Consider the following 20,682-nt stretch of genomic DNA (forward strand, 5'->3'; position numbering starts at 1 on the left):
TTCAGAGACAGAAATATCTTTCTTTTCTTACTTGGGGAACAGTAAGGAGGAGTGGGCAAGATGGAAGTGAAGGAGGAATAGTTAACATGAGGGTACTGTGGCATTCTGATACGAGGATTTGAGAAAGGGCACTGACAGAAGCAAAAAATAAAATATAAACATATAAACACTTAGTCCTTTGTTGAGGAAATAATACACAACCACCAGAGACACTTCTGAGGGTCTTAATTCATAAAACTTCCATTTGGCAACTCTCGTAACAGGAATAAAATAATGGATTTGGTTCTGAAACCAATACAATTGTCAGGTTTCAGAGTGGTAGCTGTGTTAGTCTGCATCAGCAAAAACAACAAGGAGTCCTTGTGGCACCTTAGAGACTAACAAATTTTTTGGGGCGTAAGCTTTCATGGGCTAAAACCCACTTCATCAGATGCATGGAGTGGAAAACATAGTAGGCAGGTATAAATACACAGCACATGAAAAGATTGGAGTTGCCTTACCAAGTTGGAGATCAGTGCTAATGAGCCAATTCAATTAAGGTGGAAGTGGGCTATTCTCAACAGTTGACAATAAGGGGTGAATACCAAGGGAGGAAAAATCACCTTTGTAGTGCTAATGAGGCCAATGTAATCAAGGTGGCCCATTTCAAGCAGTTGACAAGAAGGTGTAAGTATCAGCAGAGGGAAATTAGATTTTGTAGTGACCCATCCACTCCCAGTCTTTATTCAGGCCTAATTTGATGGTATTCAGTTTGCAAATTAATTCCAGTTCCGCAATTTCTCGCTGGAGTCTATTTCTGAAGTTTTGTTGTTGAAGAATTGCCACTTTTAAGTCTGTTATTGAGTGTCCAGTTAGATTGAAGTGTTCTCCTACTGATTTTTTAATGTTATACTTCTTGATGTCTGATTTGTGTCCATTTATTCTTTTGCAGAGAGACTGACTGGTTTGGCCAATGTACATGGCAGAGGGGCATTGCTGGCAAATGATGGCATATATCACATTAGCAGACGTGCAGGTGAACGAGCCCCTGATGGTGTAGCTGATGTGGTTAGGTCCTATGATGGTGTCCCTTGAATAGCTATGTGGACAGAGTTGGCAAGAGAGTTTGTTGCAGGGATTGGTTCCTGGGTTAGCGTTTTTGTTGTGTGGTGTGTAGTTGCTGGTGAGTATTTGCTTCACGTTGGGGGGCTGTCCATAAACGAGGACTGGCTTGTCTCCCAGTGATAGGTTGTAGATTCTTGATGATGCACCGGAGAGGTTTTAGTTGGGGGCTGTAGGTGACGGTTAGTGGCGTTCTGTTACTTTCTTTGTTGGGCCTGTCCTATAGTAGTGACTTCTGGATACCCTTCTGGCTCTATCAATCTGTTTCTTCACTTCACCATGTGGGTACTGTAGTTTTAAGAATGCTTGATAGAGATCCTGTAGGTGTTTGTCTCTGTCTGAGGGATTGAGGCAAATGCGGTTGTATCTTAAGAGTTTGGCTGTAGACAATGGATCGTGTGATGTAGTCTGGATAAAAGCTAGAGGGATGTAGGTAAGTATAGCGGTCATTAGGTTTTTGGTATAGGGTGGTGTTTATGTGACCATCGCTTTTTTGCACTGTAGTGTCCAGGAAGTGGATCTCTTGTGTGGACTGGTCCATGCTGAGGTTGATGGTGGGGTGGAAATTGTTGAAATACTGTGGGCCACCATGATTACACTGGCCTCATTAGCACTACAAAAGTGGTTTTTCCTGCCCTGGAATTCACTCCTTGTTAACTGTTGAGAATAGCCCACTTCCACCTTAATTGAATTGGCTTGTTAGCACTGACCCCTCACTTGGTAAGGCAACTCCCATCTTTTCATGTGCTGTGTATTTATACCTGCCTACTGTATTTTCCACTCCATGCATCTGATGAAGTGGGGTTTAGCCCACGAAAGCTTATGTCCAAAAAATGTGCTAGTCTCTAAGGTGCCACAAGGACTCATTGTTTTTGCCAATACAATTGTGTGTTTGTATATTGTTATTCTTTCTCTTCTGTCTGACTAGACTCCCTGTAGGATCAATCCTAGAAGAGGGATCCAGAAACAAAAAGTTTGCTGTAAGAGGATGTTGCAGCCACAAAATCCTCAACACCAGAAAACCAGAAGGGAAAGGATATTCTTAAACTGCAGAAACATTTTTTCAAATAAAATATTTGGCTAGGAAGTTCACTGCACCATTTAAATATAGTATTATAATACATATGTCTAAATTTTCTAGCCTGAATTTTATTTTCAGAATTAGCATTTTGTAACCCCTTCCCCTCCAAAAAAAGGATTTTTTTTTTAACTAGGGTAGTGATGCAAGGGTATTGGATGGAATTTTACCATCTGTGCACTAAATCAAAAGCCTCAGTGCCAAACCAAATTCAAAGGCCTTTTACCTGTGGGAATTACAATGGAGCTGGTGGACATATACACACAACCCAAATTTAAGAGCCCAGCACACCCGTGCAATTAGACCGCAGATGCAAATGTGAAAAATGCTAAAGCTCCAACTGACTTCAGTGGAGCCAGGATTTCACTGACACTGCTCCCAGTAACCTGGGACTCAGCTATGGCACTTCAAGTACAAATACCCTCTGCTCACTCCTTAAAAAAACCCAAACCTACCTACCAAAACCTTTTAGACTCTCTTCCTAAAGAAACAAAAAAAGACACAAAAATGATTTTAAAATATTTTTTTAGGTTATCTTTAAGCTGCTTTTGGCATTTTCAGGCCTTAATTCCACGTGAAATTCTGCCATAAAGCAAGATATTTCTTACTTCCATTAATGCATTTCTTTGTATGACTGGAGTAGGCCAACCCATACTAAACGTGTCATGCACATTCTAATATGCTGTATGTTAAAAAAATGCAGAAACATCACATTATGCTTTGATAAAATTGAATACATTTATAAATTCAGCCCACTATTGCCACAAACAGCCATTTAAGATGATAATGTTTATTAACGGTTTTAAATCTCAACAGACTCTCAGAGAAAAATACAGAGCCAATCATTTAAATTAACAAATGCAAACTTACAATTTTGCAATATGAAAAATGTAATGTTTATCTGTAAAAATAAAATTCAGATGAAAGACACAATTTGCTGAGTATTCTGTGAGAACCACAAATTATCTTTCACAACCACTGCAGTTCATAAGGGATAATTTTCAAACGCCTTACAGATTATTTTTAGCTGCTCATTGTATGCTGCTGAATCCAGGGATTCCCTACAGAAATGGCCTTAATTTGTAAAGATATGGACATCTGCTGCTGAAATAATGAGTTATTTGCACAGCTTTATTTTGCCAGTAAAGGTCATTGACAAATAGTTTCAACAATGCAATGTAGAGTATTTCTATAAACACAGTGTTTCCCCCGTAAACTCTGGAAGAGCCCCTTTATTCCTAAAAACATCAGGATAGCTTGTTCACTGTCTGCCATTTGAAAAGACAACTAAAAGAAATGGATTGTACTATTCTTATCTTTCAAATAGGGGTCACCTTGTCACTTAGTTTTCAGAATCAATACATGGAAAATGGAGATGAAGGAAGTGGTCCTACTTGCAAATTTGTTTCCAATTTAGAATAGGAGATAAAACCACACAGATTTCACTATGTTCTCTACAGAAAAAGCCCATTAACGGTTAAACAGATGGAGAGAAACACAAGTACTGAGTGCTGTCTTTCCATCCAAAACTGTCAGAAGGATAATAAAAATGTAAACTTCATTAACCCCAAGTGATCCCACTTCCAATCAGAGAGAGGACGCCCCTCCTTGTTTTTTCAAAGTAGGCAGCTTAACTACATTATACATAGTGTATCTTTCATTTGCAACATTAAGAAAATAAGAAACCATTGTTTGCATAATAATAACTTCCTATTTGCTGCTGGCCAGATGACAAAAGTGCAGAGGCTCCCTTTAGTTCAGCATTGAAAAAGTATGCTTATTTGAATCTTTGTGATCTGCAAAACAGGGCTGGAAAGGTCATATTAATAACATTCACACAAGATTCTTGTTATTTTTTGGTTGTGTGTTACCTGAAATATGACTGCATGCTCCCCTGGTAAGGCAGCCAGCAACAATAATCACCTGGATGTGGCATTGACCTAGGGTTGCCAATCATCCAGGATTGACCTGGAGTCTCTGGGAACTGAAGATTAATCTTTAAAGATTATGTCATGTGATGAAATCTCCAGGAATACAACCAACCAAAATTGGCAACTGTACATTGACCCATCAAGGAGAAAGGGACAGATGATTCAGTGAGAGCAAAGTACATAACTACAGCATGTTACCAACAGGGGTTGAGCCTGTGGTCAGCTCTGCATGATTAGAGAGGGATCGACAGATTTGGGGCCTGAGTTTTCCATGGACTTCTTGCCTTTGTGATATTGCAAGCTGAGTTTCTTAATCAAGACTGCCATTCTCGCTTCAAGGAGGGAATGAGAATCTGCAAATCCTGTGCATTTTTGGAAGTAAAAGGTTTTTCAAGGAAGGGGATAAACTAGCTAATCCACAGTAGTTAATTTATGATGAATTTATTTATTATCCTCGTAACTGCAGAGAAACAAACAATAAATTGCTTACAATTCAAACCAAGGCAGCATTATCTTAATTTCATAAAACCAGTCCAGATTCTCTCCCATGTAATGTAATCAAGGAATTATTTGGTTGGCAGCAACGTCCTTTGGCAAAAACCTCTAGAATCTGCTACTAGAGCACACTACTAGATCCACACATCTGCTAAACTTTCCCACGTCAGCCACACTTTTCAAAATGAACAGCCTAACACAACTGGCCAAGAGTGAGAAGCAAAATCCTCTTTGAAGTTCACTATACATATCATCATACAGATCTACTTTACCTGTGCAGCACTTGGATTCTAGGTGATGAGTGCTATAGAATTAAATAGATGGATTATGCAACCATGGCACTTACACTCAGAAATTATGATTACATTAACAGATAAATATACTCCTCAAGAACTGTGCTATCAGATAAAGGCATCATTTCTAAATGATGAAGTGAACTGAGAATGTATGCATGCAAATGCCTTGAACACTGAATGTACATTCTGCTTTTTACTGAAGCTATTAGTATGCATTTCAATATTAGATTTATGAATATGAAGAGAATATGAAAAATGTATTAGACCCAAATATAAACTAACTGTGTTTTCCACTAAAGCATGCAGGGACAGTGCAAGGGATTTACTAAGCATTACTACTGATTATATGTTCAGAGGCTTACAAACTGGAGTAAAGATTAAGTAAATTGCTGTCTTGAATATGAGAAAAGCATATATTTTAGAAACTTAGAACCTTTGAATGGTATTTCATTGCAATGGCATGTTTGTTTTCCCTTAAACACTACTACTAAGAGATAACTTTTTATAGGTGGGGATATTCCTTTTAAGCACGGCTGTAGTCACATTCAAAGTAGTGGCAGGTAAAACAGTGGGTAATCTGAACAGTACACAATATTTTATGAACAATTAATAGATGCTTTATCCTATCTAATACTTTAATTTAATATTCCAAAGTGCAATAGAATGGAGGAAATACTTGACTATGTGTGAGGCATTTACAATATGCTTCATTCCTAAAGGTAACTGGTACTTACAGAGTGTTAACCTGTTGAAGTTAATAGCTTAATTTACAAGGCTCATACCTGTAAAAGTTTGTGCTGACACTTTTCATTTGCAAAACTCCCAAAACATATGCTTACAGGCACATGCACATGCCACACACTTTTAAAATCTGAACCCAAGGCGTTAAAATGTCATTGACTGAGTCTAACTGAGTCCTGAGTCTAACTGAGTCCTGAGATAACTAACTGAAGAAGAGAATTTTTCACAAACCTAATAATGGGTAGCTAAATACTAACAGGTAACCTGGAATACTCCCATATCGCAATACAGTCAAACCTTACTTACCTGAAGCCTGGTTAAACAAGAGTCTCAGATAGTCTTGGACAGCTGACATGTAATCAGAGTTTGATTTCCATGTATAAGTCTTTATGTGCTGATTTATTCACAAAGACCTGAACATAGAAGTTTGAATACACGTGACCAGCACCATAAAGACTGTCACTTTCAAAAGTGACTCTCGATTTCGAATGCCTCCATTTTTGAGTGTCCAACTTGTGACACCTGAAAGGGGCATGGTTTTTAGAGAGTCAATGTTCACTAAAATCAGGCCCCTTTAAAGTGTCCCAAAAATGGAGATTCCCAAAATCATGGTGTGCTCCAGGCTTGAAACTTAAGCTTCAAATACAGCTGCTGCCACCTCCTTCTTAGTTGTTTATGACAGAGGGGATCTGGCTAAAAGATCAACATCTACTAGGTGGGGTTATTCAAATTATCTAAGGGATTTTATATCCTTTAACTGACTTTCTTTAATTTTGAACCATTGTAATGACGTATAAATGATGAGCATGTGAAAATAGAAAGTGAGCAAAGGGGTGAGGTGAAGCTGGGAGGTCTATGAAAGAATCAAACAAAAACATGACCTGTCCATGATTTCAAGTAGACTTGCCTACCTCTGGGTGACTACCAACACAAAGCACCAGGTTAGCATAAAATATAGGAAGCAGTGATTTAGCACTGAAAGTATAATTCTGAAGGTGACTGATTAGGAGACCGTAGAGAAAAAAGTAGTGGCTAACAAAGGTTTGGCAACAAAATGATGGAGCATGTTTATGAGCTGATCTGTTGGGATTTTTAAACAGTAGCCTCTTTTACTTTATTTATTAATTGCATTTTCTCTAATCTAAGTTATTAAAAGATCCTCGTTGAAAAGTTAAATATTTGAAAGGGGAAATGCCCTTGTTCAGTTTTTATAGGGAATGATTTATTTAAAGGTGTGAAAATTATATGTTTGCATAATATAGTGCTGTTGTGAGATAGGGAATATGCAATGAAATTGTCAGAGAAAAGAGCTGTTGCTAGGCTACCTTTACCAGAAAATTAGTTTCATTCTCCTACTTTTAATTTATAAAATGGCTTGATTCTTTTCAACTTTATATTGTAAACAAGCAAACATATATTCAAAGTAGTCCTGAAAATACTTTAAAACAATCAATAGTTTTAATATAAATAAATTGTATTAATGGATTTGCTTTATTCTAGTAAGCCATTACAACATGTTCATTTACATGAAATCTTTCACCTAAGAATTTATTTCTATCACTATCATTATATATCAGTGGATAAGTATAAAAAGGATATATAAAAAATAGTTGTCACAAGTCAATATGACTTTTCCTTGTGCACTGCAACACTGACACTACAGAATAATGTTTCCAGCTTTGCAAAACTTTAGTCTATTTTTATTTCCATGGCAAAGAATAGTGAGCAACCCAATACTCATTGTGTCCTTGTGCTCTGACATCAACTACTACGGAATTAAATACACCTGCTAAATGTGGCTTGTTATTATATGATACTTGAATGACAGATTCCGTAGAACTTTAAATACCACATGCCTATAGAAAGATAATATACTGTATAAAGAAATTAATCAGCGTAGCACCAGGTAAGAAGTATCTACCCTTCTCTTTTTAACTTTTGCTTCTTTGTAATGGGAAAATCATTGCAGCATCCAAAGATTTGGGCCAGATTCTGTCATCCTCACTGAATCTGAGCAGTAACTTGATGCCTGACTACCGTAATTGTTTTGAAAAGTTGTATTTGAGAAGTAAACTACTAATTAACATGTCCATGAGTGGCAGAATCTGTCCCTTAGGACAAGATACACAAGTCTTCTCTTTTACATATACAGTAAAACCTCAAGAGTTATGAACAATCAGAGTTATGAACTGACCAGTCAATCACACACCTCATTTGGAACTGGAAGTACACAATCAGGCAGCAGCAGAGGGACACACAAAAAAAGCAAATACAGTTCAGTACTGTGTTAAACGTAAACTACTAAAAAAATAAAGGGAAAGCAGCATTTCTTCTGCATAGTAACGCTTCAAAGCTGAATTAAGTCAATGTTCAGTTGTAAACTTTTGAAAGAACCATAACGATTTGTTCAGAGTGATGAACAACCTCCATTAACGAGGTATTCGTAACTCTGACTTCTACTGTATACCAAAAGAAGATAAAAACTGGCTGTCTCAAGGCCATGTTCTTAAGGAAACAGTTTGGCTTGCTATGTAAAGGGAAAACAAAATCCTCAACCAAGAGACTTGTAGTAGTGAAGCTGCAGTGGGGCTCCCCCCACTTACTATTCCTTAATCTTGGTTTGTTCCCAACCTTGGCGCTGGGCACGTGCAGCAATTGCTTCAGCACTCTCGATGTATCTCCAGCAGAAAGGGGGCATTATTGGACATACCTGGAGATCCTTGGATGTCTCTCCCCACTAACCACCATTTGCTGATAAGGAGGTGCATACTCTGCTTGAAGGGTAGGTTTTGGAGGGTAGGGTTTCCGTCTCCTCTCCTGATTACATTGGGCTAGGAGAAATCTTCAGACCAAAAGGTTCTTTTATTCAGCTCTGTTATGGAACTGGGCCCACACAGGTTGGGGGAACATAACCCACCTTTAGTTAAGTTGGACTTTCAGTTAATTGGACATACCTTAATCAGGGCTTGCTTGTATTCAGAGACTAAAATTCTTACCTGACAAGTAAGGGCTCTGATGCTTTTAAAATGTGTTTGTGAACACGTTACTCTGACTTAAAACAGTAATGTAGGTATTACAGGAAGTTTTGTCTGCACGCAGTGTCCACCTAGTGCTTTGCATGTGATACGGTGATTAATGTTGACATTCAAATATAAATGTCCAATAGCAAAAGAGTTTCTATTTAAAAATTATATCTCAACAGGAAATAATCAAATTAAACAACAGAACAAAGTGACTAGCTATTTGTCCCATTAAACCCTCCTTCCTGACCTCACTGCACTCTAGTGGTATGCAAATTAACAAGATTTATGCAATTCCATATTTTCACCAATAGGTGGCACTAGTGATTTCTACTTTTATTGGAACAGACAAGGAGCCTTCAGTTACTGACATGGGCAGAGGAGGCGGGGGAAATCCTGTTGTACTTAAAAGTCAGTTAATCTAATAACTATAAACTATCTTCTACTGTAACCTTTGCATTCTGAAATGAACATGGTAATGACATTCAGACTAGATTTTCAAAGCAGCAGCATCTTTTTAATATATTTACTATTTAAACTCACTTAGAAAGCTCTTCTTCAAATGACAGCATCAGTATTTATTAAAATGCAATACAGAGATACTCAACAATCATTCCTAATATTTAAAATGTCTCATATTAGCAAGGTATCATGTTGCTTTTGCATCCTGCAACATCAGACTGCAGACATATTTAACAGTCACTTTGTTTATGTTGATTCTCATACTCCTCTCTACAAAGCAAATAGGACTAGATAGGTTCATAAATTAGTCAAGAGATTTTAGAATGTACCTGATCTCACACAGTAAAGGGAAAATAAGAGCATTTCTCTACTTGTATTCCAGAAGCCTAAGAGGATGGAGAATAGACTAAGCCTTGGGTTTGACATGCCTCAAGATTCTGGCCAGCTCTGCTCAGTTCTTCATCTTTCTGAGACAGATGCACTGAGCACCATGCAGTTTACTGCTTGCTTATGGGTCTTTTGGCTGATGCTTTAAAATCCAAGGCACTGTCTTGTCTGTGGTGACACTAAAGATCCCTCGATTACTTTTGTAAGTCAGAAATTTACCTTAATGTTCCTGACCAAAATTCTCCCCCTATCAATGTTGTGCAGTGTGAGGTGTATCTGTTAACGGCTGTGCTCCATCCCAAATGTGGCAAGATTTCAGTGGTGCAGTTTTGCGTACCAGTTATGAAGTGTTTGGGGACCATTCAGAATGAAAGGTGCTATATAATGTAAAGACTAGTCTATACTATTGCATTTGGACCACAACCTGTATACAGGGGTGGGAGGTGAATGAAGAGAGCAAATCAGAATTCCTTCAGTATCCCTAGGGAGATGGTCAGTGGAGTGGGAGCTGTGCCAAACACCCTTGAAAAGGAGCATGCTCTGCAATGTTTCAGCTCTGATGGCCCTTTCTTCATCCCCCCCCCCAACCACCTCCCCCATTTTGACTCCCTTTGATAAGTTGGTCACCTGTAATGATACTAGATCTTTTTCCTTGTATTTAGGGAGAGCAAGAACTGGGACTGGGACTGGGCCTTCTTCCTCCTTATGAGCAACTGGTATGGGCCAACCGTTACTGCATTATCACCACTTTCCATTTCGAAATGTCAAAAAACACAACCTCTGTCAAAGGGCCAACACATAGAATCTGCTGCAAATCACTTTGAAACTGAACCACACCAGAGAATAATACAAGAGTACAATAGTCAAATTTGTGTTAATTCACCATAAAATCACATTGTTGCTACAATTCACACAAGCTGCAGAAGAGAAGCTCAGTCCTAAACTGAGTCATTCCCAATCAGCTGTGTTGCCATCAAAAATCAAAATTCCCATCCAAATTATCCCGATCCTGCTAGAATAAAAATAATAAAAAAACCCATAGGTTGACCTTGCAGCACTAGCAATTTAAAAATATGCTTTTTAAATATAAATTTGATATAGAAATCACTGAGGGAACATAATGTGGAACACTAAGACATTTCTCTTCTGAACATAACTGCATTTTAACTACACACCATACACACATTTTTCAGGCTTATGATCCATATCTCTGCTGCAAATAAATTAAGCTTTCAGAGTGTACACAAACACAATAAATATACCTGTATATTTATAAATACTCATACCTACACCCCTAACTCAAATTTGCATCCATTTAAGTTGATAAAGTCATAGTTTGTTAGTTGGAGTGGCAGGAATTTAAAAAGCATCTAGGCATTTTCTCCAGTCAAGTAAATATATTCTCACTTTGGACTGACAGAGGAGGGACAGATGGTAAAGCAGCAGCAGTAGTCAAATTCTATGTGGCAGTGTTGCCAACCATTCTAACGCTACAAACTCATTGATTTTGAAGATCTCCTGATGTTATTATTGGATTATGCTTCCTCCATTTGGAATAAGCATTTCTGTTAGCATGGAATGAGATATGTTAGCATAGATAAGGGGCCTTCTACAAAAGATGAAAACAAAAAGAGAAAGAAATACAAAGAGAACAGAAGGGATTGGATAGAGCAGGGGTGGGCAAAATTTTTGGCCTAAGGGCTGCATTGGGTTTCAGAAATTGTATGGAGGGCCAGTTAGGGGAGACTGCGCCTAGCCAAACAGCCAGGTATGGCCTGGCCCCCATCCCCTATCTGCCCCCCCCGCTTCTCGCCCCCGATGCCCCCCCCCCGGACACCTATCCCATCCACCCCTCCTGCTCTCTGTCCCCTGACAATCCCTGGAACTCCCGCCCCTAACTGCCCCATCAAACCAACCCCTCTCCTTCCTGACTGCCCCCCCAGAACCCCTACCCCATATCTCCCCCCTTCTCCTTGTCCCCTGACTGTCCCTGGAACCCCAACCCCTGACCACCCCCCACTGCCACATCCAATCCCTCCTCTCATTCCTGATGGTCCCTCCGGGACCCCTGCTCCATCCATCCCCCCTGCTCCCTGACCGCCCCCAGAAGCTCCGCTCCCACCCCTATCTACACCCCCAGCCCCTGACCACCCCCCGAACGTCCCTGCCCTCTATCTAATCCCCCTCCCCCGCTCCCTGCTTGCTTATCACAATGCCTGGAGCACCGGTGGCTGGCTGGAGCCAGCCACGCACCGTGCAGCACAGAGCACCAGATCGGGCCGGGCTCTGCAGCTAAGCCACCACAGGAGCTCACAGCCCTGCTGCCCAGAGCATTGCACCCAGGGCGCAGTGAACTGAGGCTGTGGGGGCGGGACAACAGCAGGGGAGGGGCTGGGAACTAGCCTCCCAGGCCAGGAGCTCAGGGGCTGGGCAGAATGGTCCCGCGGGCCACAGTTTGCCCACCTCTGCTTTAGGGCATAATTAACAGGTGTCCTATAACATGACATTCCTTGCACTTTAGGATTTGCTTTGGGGATACGTCACACTGAACCATCTTTAATCCCTTTTCAACGAGACAAAGGATTATAAGTAATATGTTCAAAAGCACCTGTGAGACTTAAACGCCTACGTGCCCAAAGTCCAGATTTGTAAAGGCATTTAGGCAGTGCTACCACAGTGTTGCAACTCCTACTTGACTGTTTTCATTTTGTTTCGCTTTCAAAAGTGACTTAGGTTCCTAAGTCCCATTGACTTTCAGTGAGACTTTGACTCCTAAATCAGCTTGGTGTTGCTGCGTTGAGCAGAGCAATGCCTAAATACCTTTAAAAATCTGGTCCTATGTCAGGTTCTAAGTCACTTTTGAAAATGGGACTTAGGCTCCTAAGTCATTTATGGTAATATTTTCAAAATAATTTATATCTAAAATCTAAATTCTGCCAACACCACACTTTCTATTTTATGGATTAAATATTCCTGATTCCCATGAAATCAATGGATTACAGCACACTGGCAACTGAGACACTCCTTTGGGGTAAAATCACTGTCTTCGCCACAGAGGTATTGACTGAAAATAAATCTACACCAGAACATTTTTATTTGCAGAATACCCTAAAATAGTAAGTCTTTTTTATAAACAAAATATATTAGAATATGAATATTAAAGGGGAACCTCAATTAAATCTAACCAGGGGAGAGAAACAAAATTCCAGCTACCCTCTGAAACCCGATGCGGCCCTTAGGCCAAAAAGTTTGCCTGCCCCTGCCCTAAAGCCCACCCAGCACATTTGCACTGATGGACAGACTTCGTACTTTCATAAGGAACTTTATTTTGTCTCCAACTAATAAAGGAAACATTATACATAACACATCAATATCCCCATAGTACAACGAAAAACCTTAATTATATCTACAGAAACATTAGCCATTATCCAGGTTGACATTTTTGCACAAGTTAATTGTTCTCGTATTTTTTATGAGAATGATGAGATTATAATTAAGATTTTCTTTTATGCTGTGAGGGAGATCAATGAATTGTGTATCTTCTCATCAACTGGAGGCAGAAGGACACTTTTCCTGTGACCCTGTGGAATCTGTTTTTATCAGTGGGGATATGCTAAGCTTTAGAGAATAGTTGATAGGTGTCCCATTATTTGGCCTACCCTTACTATTCCGCGATTGTGTGCTGGGGATAAGACTCATTTAACCAGACAATCTCATTTAAACTACTTTGTTTGTTTGTTTATGGAATTTTCTGACTTACCTTAATATGATAAATATAGGGTGGTTAGGGGCAGGTAGGGATGCCCCCCAACTTTCCCTCCAGTGGAATAGGAAAGAGAGGCAAACGGGTAGAGAGGGACGGGGTGGGATAATTATGTGTGTGTGTGAGTGAGTGAAGTGGAGGGAAATTAGTTTTATTTCTACCCTCTCCAGCTCAATGGTTCCTGCATTCCTGTGGTGAGGTCGGCTTGTGTATGGCCACACCTGCTTCACCAGACCAACCACAATTCCTCAGGGTGGAGGAGCCTCCATGAAAGCTGCAGAGAATAAAGCAGAGGACAGAAAACACCCTAACACTGGATCTCAAAAGTTCCCTCACCTGGGAACCCCAGATGCTGCTCTTTGACTGAGATGAGGTTCACAGCATAGACAGCAGCCCTCTTCCCCGGAACAATGTATTTCTTCAGTTCCATTAGAAACAAGAACCAAAAGGTGACCATCTTGCCGAGGTGCAACCTCACTTTGACACATACTTTCAAATATACTGCATGTCAGTTGAATCAGACTCCCAGTTGATGGGGAGACAAAGGAGGAAGAGATCCCCATCAAAAATTAAAATCTCAGCTCTTAAAACATTGATGTTTATATTTGTGTGCACTTCATGCACTTAATGACTTATATCCCTTCCTCAGAAGGCAGTCAAATACCAGCCACTCCATTTTACAAAGGAGGTAATCAAAAATATGCGTAAGTCACTTCTAGCAGAGCTGGGAACAGAGCCTAGATCCTTAATATGACAACTCCAACCTCTCAACTCAGCCACACCACCTCTCAGAAAGAACCTTCCAAATCTATGTGCTTGGGTACACATTGGTTGTAACCACTAGACCACACTCCGCTTCCAAAGATGGGAATAAAATCTTGTAGTCCTGATTCTCACCACTCTAGTGCTGTGCTGCTCACTGGCAAAATGAATGTTGCTTTCCCCTTTAGAGGCTGCTCCACACAAAAGCAGAAGTTACTTCTGATAAAGGCTTGGGCTTGGGATATGAAAGAGCTGGATTCAAATGCTGCTAATGACCCACATAGCGGACTTAGAATTCCTGTTTTCTTTTATTTTTTTTAAAGAAATTGGTGTATTTAATTGATAGTGTGAAAATATTGTTAAAACAGGATTTATAGTGGAAAACCATTGAAGCTGGTAATAATGTTGCAACATACAACAAAGTACAGGTGTTCTAATTTCCATCCATTTTCCACACACTTTGCTGTCCCACACTGGCAGATTTGAAGGTTGAGAAATATAGCCGCAGAAGTGCTCTATTGAAATGGGGGTCAGGTTCTAGGAGGCAGCCTGTGCTCTCAGTTATTGGAAATGGTAGCCATCTTTACAAGGAACACCTCCTCAGTTAGTAAAATAGTGGTCACCTTTATTGAGTGTATTAGTAGTATCCATCCCATTGGGTAGTATCGGATCTTTTGTAAATGATGGGAAGCAGTGCCCATTTGAGAAAAGGAAAATTATTACTAGAACGGTAAAGACAAGAAAAAACAATTGTTGATAACTTTGCTTACTTACAACCTAATTTCTTGAGCTGTGGATTTGAAGGTGGCAGGCAATGAGGTTTAACTATATTGAATGCGTGAACTGTAACATACAGCGTCTGATGAAGTGGGTATTCACCCACGAAAGCTTATGCTCCAATACATCTGTTAGTCTATAAGGTGTCACAGGACTCTTTTGTCGCTTTTTACAGATCCAGACTAACATGGCTACCCCTCTGATATTGTAACAGAATCATAGAATATCAGAGTTGGAAGGGACCTCAGGAGGTCATCTAGTCCAATCCCCTGCTCAAAGCAGGACCAATTCCCAACTAAATCATCCCAGCCAGGGCTTTCTCAAGCCTGACCTTAAAAACCTCTAAGGAAGGAGATTCCACCACCTCCCTAGGTAACCCATTGCAGTGCTTCAACACCCTTCTAGTAAAAAAGTTTTTCCTAATATCCAATCTAAACCTCCTCCACTGCAACTTGAGACCATTTCTCCTTGTTCTGTCATTGGGTACCACTGAAAACAGTCTAGATCCATCCTCTTTGGAACCCCTTTCAGGTAGTTGAAAGCAGCTATCAAATCCCCCCTCATTCTTCTCTTCTGCAGATTAAACAATCCCAGTTCCCTCAGCCTCTCCTCATAAGTCATGTGCTCCAGCCCCTAATCATTTTTGTTGCCCTCCGCAGGACTTTTTCCAATTTTTCCACATCCTTCTTGTAGTGTGAGGCCCGAAACTGGACACAGTACTCCAGATGAGGCCTCATCAATGTCGAATAGAGGGGAATGATCACGTCCCTCGATCTGCTGGCAATGCCCCTACTTATACAGCCCAAAATGCCATTAGCCTTCTTGGCAACAAGGGCACACTGTTAAGTCATATCCAGCTTCACATTCACTGTAACCCCTGGGTCCTTTTCTGCAAAACTGCTTTCTAGCCATTCAGTCCCTAGTCTGTAACAGTGCATGGGATTCTTCCTACCTAAGTGCAGGACTCTGCACTTGTCCTTGTTGAACCTCATCAGATTTCTTTTGGCCCATTCCTCTAATTTGTCTAGGTCCCTCTGTATCCTATCCCTACCCTCCAGCGTATCTACTACTCCTCCAAGTTTAGTGTCATCTGCAAACTTGCTGAGAGTGCAGTCCATGCCATCCTCCAGATCATTAATGAAGATATTGAACAAATCCGGCCCCACGACCGATCCTTGGGGCACTCCACTTGAAACCGACTGCCAACTAGACATGGAGCCGTTGATCACTACCCGTTGAGCCTGACGATCTAGCCAGCTCTCTATCCACCTTATAGTCCAAACATCCAGATCATACTTCTTTAACTTGCTGGCAAGAATACTATGGGAGACCGTGTCAAAAGCTTTGCTAAAGTCAAGAAATAACACATCCACTGCTTTCCCCTCATCCACAGAGCCAGTTATCTCATCATAGAAGGCAATTAGGTTAGTCAGGCATGACTTGCTCTTGGTGAATCCATGCTGACTGTTCCTAATCACTTTCCTCTCCTATAAGTGCTTCAGAATTGATTCCTTGAGGACCTGCTCCATGATTTTTCCAGGGACTGAGGTGAGGCTGACTGGCCTGTATTTCCCAGGATCATCCTTCTTCCCTTTTTTAAAGATGGGCACTACATTAGCCTTTTTCCAGTCACCCTGGACCTCTCCCCTTTGCCATGAGTTTTCAAAGATAATGGCCAATGGCTCTGCAATCACATCTGCCAACTCCTTTAGCACCCTTGAATGCAGCACATCCGGCCCCATGGACTTGTGCTCGTTCAGTTTTTCTAAATAGTCCCAAACCACTTCTTTCTCCACAGAGGGCTGGTCACCTTCTCCCTATACTGTGCTGCCCAGTGCAGCAGTCTGGGAGCTGATCTTGTTTGTGAAGACAGAGGCAAAAAAAGCATTGAGTACATTAGCTTTTTCCATATCCTCTGTCACTAGGTTGCCTCCCTCATTTAGTAAGGGGCTCACACTTTCCTTGACTTTCTTCTTGTTGCTAACATACCTGAAGAAACCCTTCTTGTTACTCTTAACATCTCTTGCTGGCTGCAACTCCAAGTGTGATTTGGCCTTCCTTATTTCAGTCCTGCATGCCTGAGCAATATTTTTATACTCCTCCCTGGTCATTTGTCCAAGCTTCCACTTCTTCTAAGCTTCTTTTTTGTGTTTAAGATTACAAGGATTACACTGTTAAGCCAAGCTGGTCGCCTGACATATTTACTATTCTTCCTACACATCGGGATGTTTTTTTCCTGTAACCTCAATAAGGATTCTTTAAAATACAGCCAGCTCTCCTAGACTCCTTTCTCCATGTTATTTTCCCAGGGGATCCTGCCCAGCAGCTCCCTGAGGGAGTCAAAGTCTGCTTTTCTGAAGTCCAGGGTCTGTTCTGCTGCTCTCCTTTCTTCCTTGTGTCAGTATCCTGAACTTGACCATCTCATGGTCACTGCCTCCCAGGTTCCCATCCACTTTTTGCTTCCCCTACTAACTCTTCTCTGTTTGTGAGCAGCAGGTCAAGAAGAGCTCTGCCACTAGCTGGTTCCTCCAGCACATGGACCAGGAAATTGTCCCTTACACTTTCCAAAAACTTCCTAGATTGTCTGTGCACCGCTGTATTGCTCTCCCAGCAGATATCAGAGTGATTAAAGTCTCCCATGAGAACCAGGGCCTGCGATCTAGTAACTTCTGCTGGTTGGCAGAAGAAAGCCTCGTCCACCTCATCCCTCTGGTCTGGTGGTCTATAGCAGACTCCCACCATGACATCACCCTTGTTGCTCACACTTCTAAACTTAATCCAGAGACTCTCAGGTTTTTCTACAGTTTCATACCGGAGCTCTGAGCAGTCATACTGCTCTCTTACATACAATGCAACTCCCCCACCTTTTCTGCCCTGCCTGTCCTTCCTGAACAGTTTATATCCATCCATGACAGTACTCCAGTCATGTGAGTTATCCCACCAAGTCTCTGTTATTCCAATATACCAGACATCCGTTACTAAAAGACTTCTGAAAATTTTCAGATACTGGAGAAAAATTTCCGAAAGAACCAATTTTTGAATTAATTTGAACTCAAACCAAATATGAGACAACTGAAAATCATAGGTAAGGGCCTGTAGGGGTGGGGGAATGCTAGTGGGGAGGCAGAGTTCCTCACCTATATTCACAGATTTTAAGGACCAAAGGAACCATTATGATTGTCACCTATTCTGACCTCCAGCATAACTTCAGCCATAGGACCTGAATTAATTCCGGCTTCACTTCCAATAGCTGTTGGTTGAACTAAAGCTGATCTTTCAAAAGAAAAACATGCACACTTGATTTTAAAATTTCCAGGAATGGACCAATCCATGACAACCCTTGGTAAGTTTTTCCAGTAGTTAATTACCCTCACTGTTAAAAATTGGTGCCTTATTTCTAGTCTGAATTGGTCTGACTTCAGCATTCAGCCATTTGATCTTGTTAGGCCTTTGTTTGGTAGACTGAAGAGTCCTCTATTACCAAATTTCTGCTCCTCATGTAGGTACTTCTAGATAGTGATCAAGTCACTCCTTAACCTTCTCTTTGAGAAACTGAATAGATTGAGTTCCTTAAGTCTCGCACTATTGCAAGTGTTTTCCAAATTCTGAAAAATGTGGTGAATCCTATCATACTTGAGAGATTTTTGTTACATTTGTTTTGCTTAAGAAAACTCCTTCTGGTTTATAATTGTGAAGATTTGCTCCTATATGTACTGAAAAATCTTTGCTGATTACTGCTGTGTTATTACTGCTATGCCAACCCGCAGTTTACAGTGGGGACTTGGGTGCCCAACGGACACAGACTCAAGCTCTTAGGGAGAGGAGGCCTGCAAAGACCTAGGCTTTAGGGCATTCAGTTGCACTTGAGATATTTTCTTTCCAGTTGTTCTTTCTGAATGAAATTTCCACTAAGTCAGAACAGTCTGAAAAAGTAAGGAATTCACACACTGCTTTCATATAGGAATAAACAAACAATTTTACCTGCAACCACTGGAGATTTTCTGTCATCTAAAAGTTGAATGGCAGTACTAGCTGTCACCACATTGCTTTTGTTTGCTGTTTCTACAAAGTGTACAAAAAAAAAAAAAAGCTATTAAAATCCAAACATACTGCAGTGTAAGCAAGTTCAGCTGTAGATTTTTAGTTTGAAAAAATTATCAAATATTCATATGAATTTAATGTTCAGGAAAGTGCTGATCTGACATTCAATTACAGCCTCTATTTATCCACAAAATAGGTACAGCACAGGGAGTGACACTTCAAGTTTCCCCACAATGCCTGATTACAGGATTTGTGAACTTGGTGAAAATGTCAGTGCAGATTTCAGAAGATGAAACTCAGTTCAATACCCTCTTCTGAATACGACAACGTATGTGGAACCTTCCCAATGTTATGCACGCTTCAGTATTTAAATGTGATAAAATTACAGACCTGTACTAAATGGGATTGAATAGACAAAGCTGCCCGGTATCTGCTCGGCGGCTCTTCTGTACCAGAGTGGAAAATGATCAGCATTAAAAATATTCTCTTTGTCTTCAGCTGTCAGGAAGTCTCTTGAAACAGAAGAAAGAAGAAAATATTTGCTGCTTTTTGTATATCACAAAAACATTTCAAGCTTGAAAGTCAAAACAAAACAGCATCTTAGTCTTTGGGAAAGAAAATGGACTCCTCTTTTGGGTTCTTTTCTATATCATTTGTGCAGTAAAAGAGTTTAATAGATTACTGAATATTTCTTGATATACTTGCAGTATCTTCTCAGACAACAAATTTCATAGAAACCCTGCTATTTACAAGCTGAGAAGAGTGGGAAAAGGGGTAAAAAACTCAACCAAAGTCAAGCAGTACTGTGGAAAATTGTATTACTGTAGAAACTAAAAAAGATGTCTTTCTTTCTAGCAACTTCTTCAAATAATGTTTTACTTTTTAAACTAGCTGTGTGTGGTGGAAGAGAGGTTGTAACAAGTGAGGGCAACTGTTTCAAGCAATCCAAGTTCAAGTCTTGAGTTAGGCCAACATGATTAATAACTGTTCTTCCCAAGAAGAAATAGTGGGAGGGATGAACAATGAACTTGGCTATATTCTTCCCCAAAAAAGGATGTCAGGGAAAGATGCCTGTGGTAGTAGGGAGGGGTCATATGAGTTAAAAATGCAACTATCTTCTCCATGCTCATTGCATCCAGTGTGCTGGATGAGGACAACAGCAGCACAAGCTGCAAGGCCACTGATTTCAGCTCATAAATCTTTCACCCAACAACAATATTGTGTATTCAGATTAATACCATGCAGAAATCCTTAGTTATCATAAGTATAAGTACTGGATTACCTTGCACAAAACACATACGTGTTTACCTGACATTTGCAATACACAGAGCCTCTTGCAATAAGCTACACTAACTAGAGGACGTTTATTTCAGAGAGCTTCATTTTAAAAAACGCATACTTCCAAAAATTGCTGCGTAACATTTTCTGGCACTGAAATCAATATGTTCCACACATATTTGCACTTGCATATTGCAATTCCATAGAAATAGGTCCTTAAAGACAAATCCTGGGTAAAGATGTATTAGGGAGGTCAAAACGAGTACCTTCTTTCTTAAAACCTTTTCACACACCAATGATTCAGCTTTTTAATTCATTTCCACTGTTGTCTTTGCAGTTTAATGGTGAGGAATATTTAACTATAAGAGAAGACAAGTATCTGTTCCTACACAATGCTGAACATTGCTCTAATGTTGATTTTCCCAGAATTATATTAAATATTATTGGCTCTCTTAAAAGGATTGACATATTGACTGCAGATGCTGGATGGAGCATAAAAAACAGTTATACTGTCAACATGATTTCCTAATAATATGATGTGTTCAAATAG

The 20,682-nt window shown here is 40.2% G+C and overlaps 1 protein-coding gene across 1 annotated transcript in view; it reads right to left on the reverse strand.

Annotated features, from left to right (window-relative positions):
• CACNA2D3 (calcium voltage-gated channel auxiliary subunit alpha2delta 3) overlaps positions 1 to 20,682 on the reverse strand; it is a 689,427-nt gene that overhangs the window by 115,961 nt on the left and 552,784 nt on the right. The window contains exons 25-26 of the mRNA XM_050959084.1: positions 19,245 to 19,366; positions 18,795 to 18,875 (exon numbers count right to left, since the gene is read on the reverse strand). Of these exons, the coding sequence (XP_050815041.1) occupies positions 18,795 to 18,875; positions 19,245 to 19,366 (203 nt within the window). The remainder of the gene's footprint in view (positions 1 to 18,794; positions 18,876 to 19,244; positions 19,367 to 20,682) is intronic.

The sequence above is a fragment of the Gopherus flavomarginatus genome, chromosome 6 (assembly GCF_025201925.1).
Source record: "Gopherus flavomarginatus isolate rGopFla2 chromosome 6, rGopFla2.mat.asm, whole genome shotgun sequence".
Lineage (NCBI taxonomy): Eukaryota > Metazoa > Chordata > Testudines > Testudinidae > Gopherus > Gopherus flavomarginatus.